Source organism: Astatotilapia calliptera, chromosome 16 (genome assembly GCF_900246225.1).
Source record: "Astatotilapia calliptera chromosome 16, fAstCal1.2, whole genome shotgun sequence".
NCBI classification, from domain to species: Eukaryota; Metazoa; Chordata; class Actinopteri; order Cichliformes; family Cichlidae; genus Astatotilapia; species Astatotilapia calliptera.
The window spans coordinates 2,159,743-2,179,352 of NC_039317.1; the positions used below are offsets into that span (position 1 = coordinate 2,159,743).

At 42.3% G+C, this 19,610-nt stretch overlaps 2 protein-coding genes across 4 annotated transcripts in view; both read left to right on the top strand.

Moving 5' to 3' along the window:
• Positions 1 to 3,056, top strand: part of parp4 (poly (ADP-ribose) polymerase family, member 4) — a 38,233-nt gene extending 35,177 nt beyond the window's left edge. For all 3 annotated transcript variants that reach the window (XM_026143982.1, XM_026143983.1, XM_026143981.1), the window contains 3 exons: positions 666 to 768; positions 1,889 to 2,021; positions 2,251 to 3,056. In XM_026143982.1, coding sequence (XP_025999767.1) covers positions 666 to 768; positions 1,889 to 2,021; positions 2,251 to 2,458 — 444 coding nt within the window. In that variant the 3' untranslated portion in view covers positions 2,459 to 3,056. The remainder of the gene's footprint in view (positions 1 to 665; positions 769 to 1,888; positions 2,022 to 2,250) is intronic.
• A 5,405-nt stretch (positions 3,057 to 8,461) lies between these two features.
• LOC113008028 (trace amine-associated receptor 13c-like) lies at positions 8,462 to 10,548 on the top strand. The gene is made up of 2 exons (XM_026145142.1): positions 8,462 to 8,634; positions 9,697 to 10,548. The coding sequence occupies exons 1-2, from the start codon at positions 8,462 to 8,464 to the stop codon at positions 10,514 to 10,516; spliced, it is 993 nt and encodes a 330-aa protein (XP_026000927.1). The 3' UTR covers positions 10,517 to 10,548.
• The last annotated feature ends 9,062 nt before the right edge of the window (positions 10,549 to 19,610 follow it).

The following is a 19,610-nucleotide window of genomic DNA, read 5'->3' on the forward strand; positions in this document are numbered from 1 at the left end:
GAAAATTCTACCTCACCTCGTTCTCAACTCGTCACATTCACAAGATTTCCAGAAAACTTGACCTCCAACCTTTACCTTATACTAAAGGCCACTGGTATTCAAACTGGTCTGAGGTTTGTAGTGGCTGCACCTGTTTTTGAGTTACTGCATTCACAAGCTCAAGTGCCCATGCTGCCCACCTGCCCAGCAGGGTGGAGACGGTACCCCATCACACTTTTACAGCCGAGGGGTGAAAATCATTTTGACGCAGAAAGAATCGCAGCTAATGATGAGTGTGGGATCATAATGGGGATATAAACAAGACCTTGCTATCACGTTTACCCAGAATGCAGTTTTTCAAATGGTATCCAGTTAATTATCAGAAAACAGATAAAACAGCCACGTTTCTGTCAATCTACATCACAGATATTAAACTGGTAATATATGTCATGACAGTGATGCTCAAAGTTGGTCATAGAGTTAAAAGTGTTTTATCGTAGTGAACGTTTCATGTGGTTAGCTCCTGTGCTTTGGTAGAGTTAGCAAGGCTCAAAAAAGCTGGACAGAATTATTAAAATGACCAAGGACAAAACTGTAACACACACCTTTGTACTCTGAGTGCATGCAACTGGAAAAAATGTAAATGTCACTTTGATATAATGGCGTTATTTTTATGCGTGTTGTAGGAAGGGTACTGGGAACTAACCACAGAGCTGGGGGAACTACTTAATGTCAACGTGGACCTGTTTGCCAACGTGTTCCTGAAGAACAAAGGCATCCATTCTCTCGGTGAGAGCTCGTTCAATTCTGATCTGGAGGTGGAAAAACTAGCTTTGTACTTTCAAGTTTTATGAAAGTTAACAAGTATGTATGCTTACTTGGGATCATGTTAACAATGCATATAAAATGTGACTCACATCCACCAAGGTCTTTAAGGTCAACTTAAGATTTATTGGTGGAAAATTGACAAAAAGCCTCGAATAACTTAGAAACTGCAGTTCTTACATGTGTGTTTTGTTAAAGTACATAAAGTGCCATATAAAGATTTACAGCATCAGGTTACATTTGAGGTCTGACCTAAGTAGTACTAAACAGTAAAAAGAAATGACACATATCCACATAAATAAAACCTAATTCTTTGCATTTGTTTTCATGGCACTTCTTAAAGTTTACAAAGAGCAGAAAACAAAGTGGTTCCCAACAAAAGCCGATGCTGGTCCTTTAAATAAAGCCCAGAGACTGATGGGTGCACAGATTTGTGCTCTGAGTGCTTCTTGTTTTTCAAGTTATTGTAAGTTTACTAAAAACATAAATTTACTTAGTTTTATAATTATTATGAGCTCACACTTAACACTTTACCTCGATGTCTGTAAGAAAAATTTTGCAATAACCATTTTATACCAACACGTTCTCACTCACAAAGCGCAACATTCTGCGCTAAGTGACAAATCATCGATATATTACGCTTCCGATCACTCAACACGTCCCTATATTACGAGATCGGAAAAATGAGGAAACCATTTGGAATGTATCTACACGTTTGTTTTACTCGCTTTGGAAAACACGATCCAACATCATTGAAGTGCTGGTTATGGTTTGGGATCAGGTTAGGGCTGGAATACATGGCAGAAGCGTCATTCTATTGGATTTCATCCATAACCCGTTATATGCTGTTTTCTAGGAGCTCAGATGTTAATTAACCTTATTTTTCATTATTTCTTTAAAAAAATCAGGCACATGTTAAACCTGTAGATTATTCCCCAGCGCGATGTTTAAATGGGCAGCTGTTGTTTGAGATTGATTCATTATGTTGATTCTGTTCGTCTGGACGTTGCGTCTGGAACACTTCGGTTATAAAAGGACCATTTTGTGATTTACTTTGGGATCTTTTTTGCATGTGTGTTTGAAGGCGTGACAGCCCACAAAGATATCCTGAGGCTGGTGGCGACTCTTCTGGTTCTGCAGCTGATGAAAGTGGACAAACTGGAAGAAGGCAAACTGCTCCGCACCCTGTTCTGTCTGGAAGAAGCTTCTCAGTCCAGGTCTGTCCAACACAGGATGCACAACAGCTTAGAGTAAAATTTCTCTGCAGTTGTTACAAATCAGCTGAAATTAAGCTTGAAAAACATTTTGTACAAAATGTGATTTGATGTATTAATGAAGCTTATTTCACTATGCCTTGCATGACTTTAGAAATGCAGGTCTGGAAATATTTGCACCACGATGGTTTTAACAAGTTTGTTCACTACTGTGACTGTCTTTTTCATTCAGGCCTGAACGATGGGAGCAGGTGAAGAAGGCGGTGGACTGGGTTTGCTGGGCTGACCGACAGTACCCCTGTGTCTATTGTCGGCTAGAGTTTGGTTTGAGCTGGGAGTCCGCCACCCGTCAGCTACTGGGTTATGAAAGCCTCCCTCCCTTCTCGCCTCTCTGTGGTCTTGATCTACAGAGGACAACGGCCCGAGTACTGGTCCAGTGAGAAGATGCTGTGGACACCGCGTAGCCTTTCAGAGGGGATTGCAGTAGCTTTAGATATGCTTGTAGATGAATATGCATGTATTCCTTTTCCTTTTAAGAATTGTGTACTCTGTGTGTTTATACATGTATGGATAATCTCAAATCTGCTGTAATCTAATTTCTCAAATGTTACAAATACAGGTCATTTACACGGAGCATTTACTGCACATAGAGCAGTTGTTTTGTCATCTGTGAAGTTTGCCCGAAAAGCAAACTGGTGTTTGATCCAGGTCAGGTGGTAAAATGTACTTAATTTGAGACACAAGTTGTTATTTTTTTTATTGCATAGCACAGTATCGGTTTTTTAAAACACTTCATAGCTGTTGGTGGCAGCAGTTGTTGTTTGTGCAGTGGGATAATGGTGGAGGGTAAATACCTCTGATGCTGGAGGACCGATGTTGACTCTCCAGTGATTGGGTAGCAGAATGTAGGAGTCTCCCCTGGTTACGGGCATCAGCCAGGTTTGTGTCCTTTGTGTTTGATGCACATTGTAACACAGTCAGTGACTTGATACTTATTTACATGTAACAAGGGTTGTTGTTAATAAATTGCTACTGTGACCTGTTTGTGCCGGTGCTTTACCTTGCTGCCTTTTACAGCTGCTGCCGTGTTAAGTTGCTGAGGGAGGCTGAAGAAATTGAATACATGCAAAGGGTACCAGGTTTGAGGGTCTCGGGATCTTATCACTGCTTTTTGAAGATGAAGTGGTTTTCTTAGGTTCACCAAGCTATCACATCCGGCTGACACCAAGATGGTCATAGTAAGGAGCTCAGTCATTTAGGTGAGAGAGGTGTTGACTGGCATGAAAACCATCACTATGGTCAGGCCGTCCCATCTGTGCTGAGAACAGAGGCAATGAGTTGAATGTGTTTTTCAACAGATTGAAATGCTCACCTCCCTCCTGATTTACCTGTAGTCATCCTTCAGTCCATGCCACTCTCTCTCCACTTTGCACCTCAGGCTAAATCTGAAACACTCCGCGTCCACACTATCATTTTCAAAGAGTTGTGCATCCACACTGAAACGACCTAAAATGCTTACATTCCAGTCCTGCGCATGCATGTAAAGTAAGAAGATTCGACCCGCCTCATTTCTGTCTGCCGTTTATTTTCTTTCCGGCTCTTTGAAAATTGGCCAAATGTGGAGGAAAAGCACCGAGTTTTTTAAATGGACTAACAATGAGGTGGAGTTGTTGCTGCGAGGAACACAAAAGCACAAATTGCAAAAGCGAGTGAGAATTAAAGCATTTGAAGAAAAGCTCTCTGGAGCATGTGCAGACTGATATTAATCTTTAACAGGGCTGTCAAACCTGAGAGCTAACAGAACAACTGCTGCTCCGCTGTCTCAGTTTAATTGGTCACATGACTGCATCATATAACTAAAATGCGTCATCTTTCCAAAAGTCTGCGGCCACGTGAAAACAGCGTTTTCAATTGTTTCTGCTTTTTCAAAAAGCTCCGTTTTCCTTGACCGAAAACCCCGTCTCAGTGTGGAGTGAAGGCCAAAACGGAGACAAAAAGATGTGTTTTCAAATGAAAACGTATTAGTGTGGACATGGCCACAGCCTCCTGTGAGTCCTGACACCCCTCCCCCCACCTGTCACTTTCACTCATGTCCAGGCTCATGAAGACTGGACCAGAAGGCGAGCACTGTGCCAACTCTCCTGGGTGATAAGCTAACAGCAATGAATGTGGATGCTTGTCTTGTCCTGGATTGTTGAGTATGTGACAGGAAAGTCACAGTATGTGCGTCTTCTTTATTGTGTGTCTGATAAGGTGACCAACAACACAAGGGCACCCCTTCCTCTTCACCATCTACACTGCACAGAGTCCTGCCACCTTCAGAGGTTTTGTGATGACTCTGCGGTGGTTGGATGCATCACTGAGAGTGATGAGTCACAGTACCGGGCTGTGGTCGACTCCTTTGTCAGGTGGTGCGATCAGAATCAGCTGCAGCTCAACGTGGCAAAGACCAAAGAATTGATAGTGGACTTCAGGAAGACCAGGAAAACTGTGACCCCTGTTTCAATCCAGCGGGTCGATGTGGACATTGTGGAGGGCTATAAATACCTCGGAGTACACACTGATAGTAAACTGGACTGGTTAAAAACACCACTGCACTTTACAGGAAGGGCCAGAGTCATATCCATTTTCTGAGGCAACTAAGGCTTAGACGTTTTCAGCTGAACTTTGCTCACCACTTCCCACAACCACCCTGACTCTCCTTTCCCTGTGTTTCAGTGCCCTAGACCGCTGATTCTTGAACCACAGTTTTCCTGCTGGCCAGTTTAAGCTCATGTCTGCCTGGTCTGGAGTTTCATAGTCCATGTTAGATGTGTTTAATACTCTAGCTTGTGTCCCGATCCGTGATTGAGGTGTGAGACAAACAACTACTGGTCCAAGTGCGTCAAAACAATGATTTTATTAAACACGTGTGTGGAAAGATACAGCTCTATATTGTCAATGCAGATCTTCCGTCAAAACATACTTTCAGCGTGGTTTTATTATGTCAGGGTTAACGCCCCTTCTTGCATCAGAAAAAACATCACATGTACAGGTTATAATTAACGACAGTTCAACAAGTTTCCGTGTTCAACAGCATTTCCTCCTTATTTGGTTGTCTGGCCCCCCCAGATGTTTCCTGTGGACCCCGGATCACTAGTTGCTAAGCAGAGACAAAGTCTTTCACCTTTACCCTAGAAATGATACTTCATACGTGTATGTAAGCGTGTTAGGCCTTCATTCACAGCATGCAGGTCATTGCATCAACATATCAGTTCAGACATGGCGCTGAGCCTTCCTTAGACTGTATGCTCAACTCTATCATGAGCACAAATGCAATGTGCGTAATAACCTGATTGAAACTATGTTTAATAAATGGAATAAATGACACTGCTCAAAGCTAAATAAAAAGATGTAAAAGAATCAACCTGATATAAAATGATATAATCCCCACACTTGCACATTCATAGTTCATTTGCTCGAATCCGGTTTCATAGCCTTAGTTCTTGGTCATTGTGTTGTACTTTGTTTCTGTAAATAAAATATTCTAATCACTAAGCTCTGCTTTTGGTTTCATTTCTCACTGCTGGCTACCGAGCCTTGACACCCCCAAGGCAAGTGTTCCAGATGGGAGCCCACAAATCCAACACAGAGGGTCCAGTTGTCCAGTATTTTTGTTTTCAAAAGAAACAGCAAATCGAGCTACAGTGGGGCAAAAAAGTATTTAGTCAGCCACCGATTGTGCAAGTTCCCCCACCTAAAATGATGACAGAGGTCAGTAATTTGCACCAGAGGTACACTTCAACTGTGAGAGACAGAATGTGAAAAAAAAATCCATGAATCCACATGGTAGGATTTGTAAAGAATTTATTGGTAAATCAGGGTGGAAAATAAGTATTTGGTCAATAACAAAAATACAACTCAATACTTTGTAACATAACCTTTGTTGGCAATAACAGAGGTCAAACGTTTACTATAGGTCTTTACCAGGTTTGCACACACAGTAGCTGGTATTTTGGCCCATTCCTCCATGCAGATCTTCTCGAGAGCAGTGATGTTTTGGGGCTGTCGCCGAGCAACACGGACTTTCAACTCCCGCCACAGATTTTCTATGGGGTTGAGGTCTGGAGACTGGCTAGGCCACTCCAGGACTTTCAAATGCTTCTTACGGAGCCACTCCTTTGTTGCCCGGGCGGTGTGTTTTGGATCATTGTCATGTTGGAAGACCCAGCCTCGTTTCATCTTCAAAGTTCTCACTGATGGAAGGAGGTTTTGGCTCAAAATCTCACGATACATGGCCCCATTCATTCTGTCCTTAACACAGATCAGTCGTCCTGTCCCCTTGGCAGAAAAACAGCCCCATAGCATGATGTTTCCACCCCCATGCTTCACAGTAGGTATGGTGTTCTTGGGATGCAACTCAGTATTCTTCTTCCTCCAAACACGACGAGTTGAGTTTATACCAAAAAGTTCTACTTTGGTTTCATCTGACCACATGACATTCTCCCAATCCTCTGCTGTATCATCCATGTGCTCTCTGGCAAACTTCAGACGGGCCTGGACATGCACTGGCTTCAGCAGCGGAACACGTCTGGCACTGCGGGATTTGATTCCCTGCCGTTGTAGTGTGTTACTGATGGTGACCTTTGTTACTTTGGTCCCAGCTCTCTGCAGGTCATTCACCAGGTCCCCCCGTGTGGTTCTGGGATCTTTGCTCACCGTTCTCATGATCATTTTGACCCCACGGGATGAGATCTTGCGTGGAGCCCCAGATCGAGGGAGATTATCAGTGGTCTTGTATGTCTTCCATTTTCTGATGATTGCTCCCACAGTTGATTTTTTCACACCAAGCTGCTTGCCTATTGTAGATTCACTCTTCCCAGTCTGGTGCAGGTCTACAATTCTTTTCCTGGTGTCCTTCGAAAGCTCTTTGGTCTTGGCCATGGCGGAGTTTGGAGTCTGACTGTTTGAGGTTGTGGACAGGTGTCTTTTATACAGATGATGAGTTCAAACAGGTGCCATTCATACAGGTAACGAGTGGGGGACAGAAAAGCTTCTTACAGAAGACGTTACAGGTCTGTGAGAGCCAGAGATTTTCCTTGTTTGAGGTGACCAAATACTTATTTTCCACCCTGATTTACGAATAAATTCTTTACAAATCCTACCATGTGAATTCATGGATTTTTTTTTCACATTCTGTCTCTCACAGTTGAAGTGTACCTCTGGTGCGAATTACTGACCTCTGTCATCATTTTAAGTGGGGGAACTTGCACAATCGGTGGCTGACTAAATACTTTTTTGCCCCACTGTATTTCTTACCATGTCAAAACAGCATCCCAGTAAAGGAAAGCTTCAGCTCTCAAGGTTGCTCAGTGACAAACTCTTCCAAGTCTGGAACATATAATAGGTTGTTTGATAAAGTGGGAGACACAAACAGATGAAAAAGGTTTTTACTCCATATAGCTGAAAAGCATTTCTACCAGGATGAAACAAATAGTTGGGTAGCGCCACCACCTTTTCATTCTCCAAGACCACGACTCCCCAACAACAGACAGCAAGCCAGCCACCCTCTTGCTTCACTCAGTCGAATGCTGAAGAATTGACCTGGGATGAGACAATAGTTTATGCAAGGCATATCAACAACAGCTTTCTGGGTGTCCTTGTGCGGTTTTGCAAGGATCGAGTGGGAGCTACTGCTGATATCAAAGACATTTTAGTTTTCTAGTGAAAAGACACTAAAAAAGAAGAACTTTGTGCAGTACTTTTGGTATTTATATTTGTAATTGAGCTATATTAGACCTATTTCTTTTATTTTGTAACTTTGTAATATATTGTATTATTTAATTAGTTCAGTCTGTTACTGTTCTTTTTCTCTTGGAGCAACTGTAACAACATTATTTACTTCGGGATTAATAAAGTTTTCTGATTTTGATTCTGATTGAGAAGAGAACTGTTACTCCTTCACATCAAAAGGAAGCCGGTGAAATGGGTCAGACATCTGGATATGATGCTTCTTGGACACCTGGATGAGGTGTTTGGGGAATGTTTATCACAAGACCCTGCAGGGTCTTGTGATAAACATGTCATGTTGTGATAAACATGTCATCATGACATGCTGGTGACATTATGTCTTTGGAGCCCAGAAAAAGAAGCATAGGTGGCTGGACAGGAGGCATAGGCATCCCTTCTTAGACTCGTGCGCCTGAAATCCAGGAGAAACAGCAGGAAATGAAATGATGTATCGGTGGAATGGGTGTGTTTTTATTTTTGTCAAGCTGTGAAACATAAGTAAATCTCAGGACGTGCATTTCCAGTGAAAGCGTTAGAGAATATCACACAAGAGATTTTCTGTGGTGGATGGAGAAAAGGAGTAGGAGGAGTAAGGTAAGTCACATTACACGGATAGCTTTAGTCAGAAAGGTGCCAGTGTTCAGCAGCTTTCATCTTCTTTTCCCTTTCTGCTCATGGAGAACGTGTATGGACAACAATTCTGCTTTCCACAGCTCCTCAACACCTCCTGTAGGAAGCCGCTGCAACATCACAATCAGACCATTTTTCTCTACATTCTGCTTTGCTGCATCTCTCTGCTCACAGTGACTCTCAACGTCCTGGTCATCATCTCTATCTCCCACTTCAGGTGTTAAAGTAAACTTTACTGTGATATATTGTGTTTGACTTCAGCATACTTGGATTAGCTACAGAGTACTCTTCACATTTGGCCTTTACTAAACTGTAATAGCTCTCTTTTAGAAAGGAACAGCTGATGTGATAAATGTTTGTACTATTTAACTGAAATGATTTTATATTCTGACCTCCTCCTCTCAGAATGATGTGGAAACGAGAGGTTTGCCCTACTTTGTTGCACTGGATTGTTTATTGTATGTTGTTTTACTTTCAGAACTGGTGCATTACTGTAGCCTTCCACCTGCTGCAGGTTTATTAATATTATGTTACAGAAACTTAGGTGTTATATTTGACAGTTCGATGTCTCTTGAGAAACACTCTAAACAACTTGTCCGGAACTGTTTTTATCATCTAAGAAACATTTCTAAACTCAGGCTACTGGTGTCAAAGGCAGAACTTGAGATGATTATTCATGCTTTTATCTCTTCTCGTTTGGATTATTGTAAAGGTCTTTTTACGTGTCTTAACAAATCAGCTCTGGATCGCCTTCAGTCTGTACAGAATGCAGCGGCAAGACTTTTAACTGGTACAAACAAGAGGTCACACATTACTCCAGTTTTGGCTTCTCTTCATTGGTTGCCTGTAAATTTTAGGGTTCATTTTAAAATTTTAGTTGTAACTTTTAGAGCTCTGCATGGTGAAGCTCCCCAGTATATCTCTGACCTGTTGAAACCTCATGCTTCATCCCGAGCACTTAGGTCTTCAGGTCAGAGGCTACTGGTGGTCCCACGTACTAGATTTAAAACACGTGGGGATCGGGCTTTTCAGGCACTGGCACCTAGGCTGTGGAACTCTCTGCCGTTGTCTTTACGCTGTCTAGACTCTACTGACTCCTTTAAAAAGCAGCTGAAGACATTTTTATACAAACGGGCTTTTAATTAATTTTAACTTGTATGTCTGATCTTACTGTAAAGCACTTTGTGATTTTTATCTGTGAAATGTGCTATATAAATAAATTTTACTTTTACTTTACTTTACTTACTTTACATCTTTCTTTCTGTTTTTTTCTTCTCAGGCAGCTTCACAACCAAACCAACCTCTTCCTCCTCTCTCTCGCTGTCTCAGACCTCCTTGTTGGCCTCCTGCTGATGCCGCCTCGAATCCTCCTTTTAGGGGGCTGCTGGTTTTTGGGCACCTTCATGTGTGGACTGTTTTACTATGCCTCTTTTGTTCTCACATCTGCCTCAGTAGGAAACATGGTGCTTATTTCATTTGACCGGTATGTAGCTATTTGTGACCCCTTGTCCTACCCCACCACAGTTACTGAGAGAAAAGTCCAAATCAGTGTCTGTCTGTGTTGGGCCTGTTCACTGCTGTATAACGGCACAATACTAAACAACTTTCTGAAGCAGCCAGACAGATATAATTCTTGTGACGGGGAATGCATAGTTGTAATTAATTTCATAACTGGTGCTTTTGATGTCGTAGCTACCTTCATCGGCCCCACTGCTGTGATCATATTTCTGTACATGAGAGTATTTCTGGTGGCTGTGTCTCAGGCTCAGGCTATGAGATCTCATGTTGCCTTTGTTACTTCAAAGGGTTCAGTTCACGTTGCCATTAAGAAGTCTGAGAGAAAAGCAGCTACAACTATTGGTGTTGTTGTGGCTGTGTTTCTGATGTGTTTCTGTCCTTACTTTTATCCCTCTCTCGCAGGGCAGGACACATCAACCAGTGTGGAATTTTCAGTTTTTGGGGTCTGGTTACTTTATTGTAATTCCTGTCTAAATCCACTTATCTATGCGTTTTTCTATCCCTGGTTTAGGAAGACTGTTAAACTGATAGTTACATTGCAGATTTTGCAGCCTGACTCTTGTGATGCCAACATACTGTAGAATTAAAATCCTATCACTCCTCAGTTAGTCAAATACACTGTAAAGGTCAAAATGTGAAAAAATAAGTTGATATCTGACATCTTCTTCAGCTGTTAATGAAAAATTGCATCAATTATTTGTAATAATGTATCAATATTGATTATTACCAGCTGTAATAAACAATATTAATCAAGAATTGATCAAGATCCTTTAACTTCTTCATGAAAAATGCACATGCATACTCCAGAGTCACTATGAAGACTTGTGTCTCATCTTCATTCACTCCACTCTCGTCAAAGAACCTTTTTATTTTGTAGATGGTTCCTTAGCTATTACAAATGGTTCTTTAAAGAACAAAAGGTTCTTCATCCTTAGCTGTCTAAGTTGGTGGTGTAAATGGCATAAATATTTACTCACTATAACGAGGCTGTGAATTCTACTGTGTGTTTTGTTTGTGTGCATGTGTGTGCGAGGGGGGAGGGCGGGTTACCTGGTGATTACCCTTTAAGAGCAGATGGTAGGAAACTGAATATTCAAATAAAGTTAGAAATACTTGCTTAAAAATATACTGGTGGCAGGGGTGGAGGCCAAAGCCTGAAGACCCCCCCACACACACACACACACACACCTAACCCAGCAAACCCATTGATCACAAATAATGTGGTAATAGAATATGAAATTTATTATAAAGATGTTTATGAATATGGTGAGTTAACAAACAGTAGAAACAATACACACATTCAAACACTGTACTTTAGTTTTAAGTTTTAATAAAGTATTACTATTTTCTGCTTCAAGGCATTACTTTTGAGATTATTATATATCTTAGAAAATATAGCATAATGATAATACTAGTTATTGTAAACTTTACAAACCACCCAGCAGTATGTAAAGTCAAATTATAAAATACAAGTAAATAACAATTGCACAACAGAATGTCAATGAGTTATGACAAAGCGCACTGCTTAGGTAAAGGATCTGAGCACTTGTTCATCACTGAGCAATTTGTTAATATGTGTTTTTAACCCAAATGACAGGGAGAGAGAGAGACGTCAGAACACGTCGTACTATGGCAACCTCCCGGGAGGGACGGAGGGGGTCAGTCGTTGGGATGCGCAGGCAGATCGTGCGAACACTAGTGATGTGTGATACCACTGATTTCCTTTCCGATCCGATACCAAGTAATATCCAGGGTGGTATCGACGATACTGATCCGATACTTTGTACAAAAACTTATTTTATTTATTGTATCTCAAACTATACCATCATAATGATTACAGGACATCAGATTACTTGTTCTTATCACTTAATGATGCAGAGTTCATCATATAGAAATAAAAAACTGAAGTTGTTATTTGGACTATTTGCTATTTGAACACGTTGCCTGCCTGCAGCACTAAAGGACTCCATGAGAGACGTCTGTCTCGCCGTAGCAGCACCTGTCCCTGTCCTCCTCTTCAGTTCGTCTCAACATACGCTCGTTATATTCTGTGATATGATTTACTCTGAGGTGTTTGACGAGGTTAATGTTGCCACAACCATACATGCCAACCCTCCCGATTTTTCCGGGAGAATCCCGAATTTCTCCCAAGTTATTAGATTAGATTAAATTTAATTTTATTAACCCATTGGGAGGGGTCCGCTGGGGTTTTCACACAGCTGAGTAAACGTTAAACAGAAAACTGATTAAAGAAAGTGTGAGATGGTCGAGAGTTTACGCCAGCGCCCGGTTATATTTGAGATAGCAAGGAGCAGACGGCAGTTTCACTCCACCGAGGGAGCTCGTGACGTACTACCCGACTTTCTTTAGACCACGAAGGCCGGTCCTCAGGTGGAAGCGGCCTCTGAACTTGGACACCCCCGCTGTTTCCGGGCTGGCCAATAATAACGGTGACATTTAACGTATTTTATCCGATAAATAAACCCTGTAAAATATATTTATCCCCCCCAACAGCCCTTTTGAATGTCTCCCTAATTCTGAGGTAGAAACTGCAGACAGTCAGATTAACAGTATTTTGTCTCTATCTACCATTCTGCAATTCATCTCATGTAAACAATAACGTGGCGCACAGCTGACGTGAAAAAAGGCACATACCTGTGACGCTGCGTGATGAACTCTGTATTCCTCGTCCACACGTAAACGTAAAAAAGGAGTTTTAAAAAATCTCTGTTTTCGGTGATTCGAAACGCCGTTTACGTGGACGAAACAGCTGCGCGTTCAAAAATACCCGTGTAGGTGCGGACGCAGCGTAAAAGAGTTAGTAGTTTATTTTATTACTACCTGTAATTTTTTGCAGATTACTTGTATTTGCTTAATTGTTTACTAAATGTTTGAGGTGAGAAATAAACCGCAAACGAGCAAAATATGGGCGTGTGGTTGGAGGATGTGTTTGTGCGTGTGCGTGCACGCGGGGGGTGGGGGGGCAACATTTTTCCTGTAAAAAGTCTGGCAACCACTGCATTAAGCCAAGAAGAGGTCATTATACTAGCAGGAGGTATAAAAGCCGGACCAAAGTTCAGCACGTGGTTAAAGTTTGTAATCCAGCCGGGGTGTAAATATCACTCAGCAGCCAGTCGTAGAGCTGAAGCATCAACACATAAATCTACCCGGCTTAAATCACAAGAGCACCTCTGACCGAAAAGCTGTAGATTTTTCTTGTTTGCACAAATTAATATATATATATATATCTATCACCCTTATGATAAAACCCATGTCAGCCATTGGTTTATGGACTTTGTATTTTGAAGCCTCAACATTTGCTTTATCGCTATGTTGTTTTTTTGTGAGCCTTTTGGGACCACATTAGGATGAGGGATCAGAATCTGGAGTCGTGCACACTATTGTTTCATTTATTGTGTATCCATAAGATTTATACAGCAGATCCAAGTTGTGCCTTGAAAACAGGAAAGTCGTCTGCACAGAGGAGAACTTTAATAGCAGGCTTGTACAAAGTGAGGCTTTGTGCTCACATTTGCTGCAAACACTCGATTTACCCTGTTTTGATGCAGAATTCACTTGAAATCAGGCAAGAACTGGACTTATTTTTTATAATGTGTTCTTGTGAATTGATTGTGTATCGCATATGTTTGATTTGACTTTCTGCAAGACAACAGTTGTCCGCTGGCCAAAAAAGTTTTCCAAATACCTCCACGTGATCAAGCCTGGATTTAGAAAAGAATAGCAAAAAATCTGCACCTCCTGCTTCACATGCAATTTGTGTTTGTGTGTTCAGAGGCGGCGGCGAGAGGGGAGACCTCGGCACATCCAGCTGGAGAGCCTGACCAGGAGGAGTCGAACATTAACTCAGCTCTTCCAGGGCACCCTGCAGACTTGGCTGCTGGCGACAACGAGGGATGACGTGAACGCCAAACTGGAGTCCATCACAGGTCAACTGCAGGTATGCGAGTCAGACCTTCTGAGGAGGGTTTCACTTTTCTCTCTTCTTTATAATTGACTCTTTTTCTCTCTCTCTCAGCTCCTTGTCTCAGAGTGGGAGGGATTTGAAGCACAAAGGGAGGAACTTGTCGTTTGGTTGGCTGATATGGATGTCCGCCTGAGTGAGGTTGACCAGCTGACAGGAAACACCAGTGAAAAACCGAAACAACTGCAGGTGTGGGCTTGTTTTGATATGAGATATATTTGATATGATACATACGTCAGAGACATTATCCTAAACTGGTCTAACAAAGGACATGAAACTTACCTTACATAATGCTGAAGTTCATTGATAATTTTAATCAAAAACTTGTTGAAATATTTTTACTGAACATACAAGCATCTGCTGATGAAAATGTGTTGATTTAATGGTCTGTTATGAAGCTATTGCTATTTCTAATGTGTTTTATCACTTTCTGATGTTTTATTAATTAAACAATACATGTATTAATTGTTGCGTTATCTATAGATATAGTATTTATATATATTTATTTATAATATAGTAAAAATATTGAATTATTACTGTTTAAATGACTAATATGTGACATGTATTAGTAGTGATGTTGTGCTGAGGGTTAAAATGCCTTTTTGTCTTTTGGTAACTACGAAATGGCAATAAACCATTAATATATGTCTATGCTGTGCTCGTATTTATTTTACGAGCACAGCTCATAAAGAACCATTTTAAAAAAGGTTCTTTGAAAAAACATTAAAGGTGCCCCAAAGAACCACTTCTTGATGGCTCTTTGGGGCACCTTTAAAGGTTCTTCAAAGAACCATTGTTTGAAAGGTTCTTTGTGGCACCAAAAAAGGTTCTTCTATGGCATCAGTCTAAAGAACCACTTTTGGTTCCAGTTGGCACCTTTATTTTTCTGAGTGCAGAGTGTTTTTGTTTGTTTGTTTGCTTGTTTTTAACAGCAGTGACTGATGAGCCTTAAGGTATGAGATACAGCATGTGTGAGAACAGCAACTGTAATAAAGTGTCAAAAGAGCTAGAATGTGGTTGGGTCCGTCATTGGTACTGAAACCCAGGAGGCAGCATGGCGGAACCACGACCGGGCCAGCCAGCGGAGGTGTTAGCCTGAATGGTAGCTGAGCTAGCACCCACATGGGGGGAGTAGGCGGCGGTCTCTCGCTGACAGGCGGAACAGCTGCAGGACCGGTCCAAGCAGCTGATAGCGAGTTTGGCTTGGTCGGTTCTGTTCCTTGCCAACACTCCTGCCGGCCCCACCAGCGTCTTTTAACCACATGGGGGAGGGAGGAGACCCCCGCATCTTTCCGGAGGGACCTGTCCAGGCTGGGCCTGTGGTCAGCACATGAAGAGGAGGACCTGCTCTGCCTGAGTCGGAGGTCGCTGTGCCATCCTCACCAGAGGCCAGCACGCCATCTGGACCTCCCACAGTTCTGCCAGAGATCAGTGCCCTGTGTTGCCCCGCGCTAACCCCTCTAACCCCTTGCAGCCTGTGAACCCTGTCTCTGCCACGCGGTGGCCTCCGGTCCAGCTCCATGGGCGGCCCCCAGATCCCATTCATCCCTGCTAATGGTCCATGACCTGGGGATGCCGACGGTGGTGGCTGATTCCCTCTCCTGCTTGCGGGTCTCAGTTGGGCAATGTGGGTATGTGGCAGGCGTGGTTTGTGGTGCAGCTGCAGGGGAAACCGACACACTGGAGCACATCAGCAATCATGCCTCATCTGCTTAAAAAGAATGAACTCAGTCCTGAGCTGTTGTTGTTACGTATGTGTGGCTGACAGCTGGAGAGCTGCAGCCGAGTGTGAGAACAGCAACCGTAATAAAGTCAAAGTCAAATTTATTTATATAGCACATTTAAAAAAACAAATGTTGACAAAGGTGCTGTACATTTAAGATAATCAAAAGAGAGAAAAACATAGGAAGACATGATAAAAAATTAAACAAAAGAAGCATGAAATGAGAAGATTTGAGTAAGAAATGAGACAAATGAAATGTCTGTGAAGGTTCTCAGTCATCCAGGTCATTGTAGTCTAAGGATTGTGAGATTGTGATATTATCTAATGCCTGTCATGGTCCTGGGCCATGTGGGCCCAGTATTCTTAGTTCCTTGTATTTTTGTATTTCGTTCCTTATTTAGGCCATGTTTTCTGAGTTGCCCTGTTGTGTTGTTCCCTAAGTGTTTTCCCTTCATGGCTTTTACCCCCTGTGTGCCCCTCTGTGTATCTGTGAGCCCTCGTCTCTCCTTATGTTTTATTCCATGTTTCCCCTGCCCTTTATGTCTAAGTTCTCCCCGTGCTCTCTCTCCCCCCTGTGTGCCCTCTATGTATTTATGAGCCCTCGTCTCCCTTTGTGGTTGTTTCATGTTTCCCCAGCCCGTTATGTCTGTGTTTTCCCCGTGCTCTCTCTCCTCCTGTCTGAACCTCTGTGCCTGTACATGTCATGTTCAGTTCACCCCGCCCTGTCTCGTTATGATTATCAGTATCACCTGTGTTCCCCGTGTGTGCCCACTTTCCTCGTTTACCCTCTGTGTATTTCTGTCTGAGTCTCCCTCTGTTCGGCGTCGCGTTCTCCCTCATGCCGTGTGTGGTTCTCCCCGTGTCTTCCGGTATATGTTACTTTAGCTTTTCCCAGTTTAGTGTAGTTTTGCATTGCTTTTGTATCATCGTTATTGTTTATCACCTGTCAGCAATAAAGCTGCATTTTGAGTTTATCCCCTGTGTCTGTGAGTTTGCAATTTGGGTCCTCATCCTGCCTGCCACACGGCCGAATCATGACAATGCCATGTTATACCCCTGATTAATGATTGTGAAATTATTATGTAGTTTTAGTTTGCATTATTCTCCTGAATTAGAAGAAGGTGATAACTATTACATTTGTTAAACTGATTTGTATTACATTGGACTGCTGATTTATTGTGAATGAATGATATTGTTTATGATGCATTATACTGCTGAGTTATAAGAAATACTGTTTTCAGAGAGTCAGGACCTTGTTTTCTGATAATAGAGGAGACAGAGAGCTTCTGTCTGGTAAAAGGTCAGAAGCGTCAACGGGCGGGGTGAGGCCGAGTGCATTTTGAGGTCGAGACACACGAGACGCAAACAGTAGTTAGACTCATGTTTAGGTAAGAGTTCAAATAATAGTTTGCAAAAGCTTGTAGCTGCAAAATGATGTCTGCATAAGGGACAGTTTGCTCCAGGAGATAAGCGAGAGTTGGAAGATTAATAGGAAGCACCTGGCCTCGAGACGGAGAAGATGTCCTTTTAAATGTGTCAAAAGTTGTCAACAGAACATCTGTGCTTTTGAAACTTATGCATGTAATGTATCTGCTTTGACGCATGAGGGGGCGTCATAAAAGTAAACCCTGATGGTATAAAAACAACTGCTTGTGTATCATTGGGCGGCGATCGATGCTGTCGGTGTGCAGTGTTCATCTCCCCACGCGTGTGTTCATTAAATCATCGTTTGACTTAACTCTCCTGGACCATTGTTGTTTTTGTGCTCACCCTCAATATTTGAACTCGTAACAGGACAAATAAAAGTAATACAAACTCATTCTGATTTAAAAGCCCAGGAATAAAAATGGGTTTTCAAACAGGTTTTGAAAGTGTCTGATGTTGGGGAGGATTTGTAATCAAGTGTTGAAAGTGCCAGAATGTGGTTGGGTCCATCATTCTTGCCACAGACAAGGTGTATTACAAGCGAGTGGACTGCCCCAAGTGGAAGGGAGTTGTTACTGGTCAAGACGGAGCAGTAGTGTTCGTCAGACATGGAGGTAAGTGACGGACAAGGTAAGCGACTCATGTTGTAACTGACGTCAGACCCTGGAGATTTTGGTGGAAAATTAAAACAAATGGTAGTTTAGATTTGAACAAATTCATTTAAGCTTCAGCATTACCAAATACACTTATCAATTGTCTTATAACTAACAATATTTGTCTAAATCATCTCCAACACCCTGGAGAACAACGGGGAGAGTTTAGAGGCTCTCCAAGATTACATTGATCAGTGCTTCCAGGATCTCGTGATGCCAGCCGGCAAAGATATTGCCGACATACTGGAGTCAATCGACCAACGATTGTCCAGTTTCGACGCAAGGCTGTCCTTGGTGGAGATTCTTCACCGGGAATTTAAATGCTTGCGAGAATCCCTGGAGTTCAGCCAGCAGCAGGTGGAAACGCTTGCTGCTGAAAATGCCACGCTAAGGGAGTCGGTGAAATGTCTCACAGATAATGTTACCCAGCTCAATAGAGAAAATAAAAAAATAAAAGAAGCAGTTATTGATCTACAAGCTCGTAGCATGCGTGATAATCTTGTATTTTCTGGTATTCCAGAAGCCGATGGAGAGGACGCGGAGACCACGGTAAAAAGCGTCATCAAAACCCACCTGAAGCTGCCGGAGGACACTGTGAAGAACATCGTCTTCGATCGGGTACATCGCCTCGGCCCCATTCAGGCTACGGCCGGGAGACCACGTCCTATCGTGGTCAAATTCGGCCACTTCAAACAAAAGCAACATGTGAAAAGCCGCGGAAGGGAATTAGAAGGAACGGACTTCAGCGTGAACGACCAGTTCCCCAAAGAGATCTTGGAACGACGCAGGGTCCTCTTCCCAATCCGACGCGGCTTCATCCAGAAGGGCTCCCGCGCTGTCATCGCTGTGGACCGGCTGTACGTGGACGGACAGCTCCACCGCTACCCCAACATCACTCCGTGGCTGTATTAACCTCACACCAGATAAGAATCAGCTGCACCCTTTCCCTATCCACTCACACTAACTTGCATTAACATCTGTTTAACTTACCAGTATCAAATCGCATCTTAAAGTGTGATTTCATAGCAGAATTAAAACCGTCACTCTCCGTCAGTGATTTAATTGGAATGTTTACGTTTTGGTTTTTTTTCTTCTCGTTTTTTTTCTCTCTCTCTTTTCCCCCTCTTGGTTTTATGCTGCTCACCCCTGTCCTTGGTTTCTTTCTTTTTTATTTTCTTTCACTGCTTCGATCACCTGCTTCCAGACTCATCCACAAACAACATCCTTTATTTCGACATTATACGCACAACACGATCACGCACAATCATGCGCTCAACGGCAGCACATTTACATCAGTCAGACAGCGCACACAGTCATATAAGATACACACACACTTAAGCCAAGCCTACTCATATTAGTAACTATGCAAACACATAGTCAGACTCAGGGAGCATCTCGCCACACATTTTTTCTCTCTCTCCTTCTCTTTATTTATGAACAAGTGACGTATTCTCTCCACCTGTCTAAGCAACGCACACAGCATACATCCCTAGTTATACACAAACATCTATGGGTGCACTGAGGTTCATTACATGGAATATAAATGGAGCTGGCTCCAGAGAAAAGAGGTTAAAAATATTTAACCAACTCAAAAAACTGGAGGCAGATGTGGCCACTTTCATGAGTAAATCATATAAGGATACATGATTTACTCATGAAAGTGGCCACTTTCGCATTACTTTCATACATTGTTTTAGTAAGTATCCAAAACATACAAGTTTCATTATATAATTTTTCAAGGGATCTTATATCTGTTTTCACTCTTGTATGCTTTTCATACAAGTTTCACAAAAGACAGATACAAACTTTATAAGATTTATATATATCTTTTCCATATGGGTATACTTGATAAAAAGCTATGTATTGCAAGTGTATATGGTCCAAATGTTGAT

Bases quoted from the DNA above. Each gene is read 5' to 3' on its own strand.
- LOC113008028 (XM_026145142.1), top strand. From the start codon at position 8,462: ATGGAGAACGTGTATGGACAACAATTCTGCTTTCCACAGCTCCTCAAC. The intron at 8,635-9,696 runs GTGTTAAAGTAA...TTTTCTTCTCAG, and splicing joins ATCTCTATCTCCCACTTCAG to GCAGCTTCACAACCAAACCA.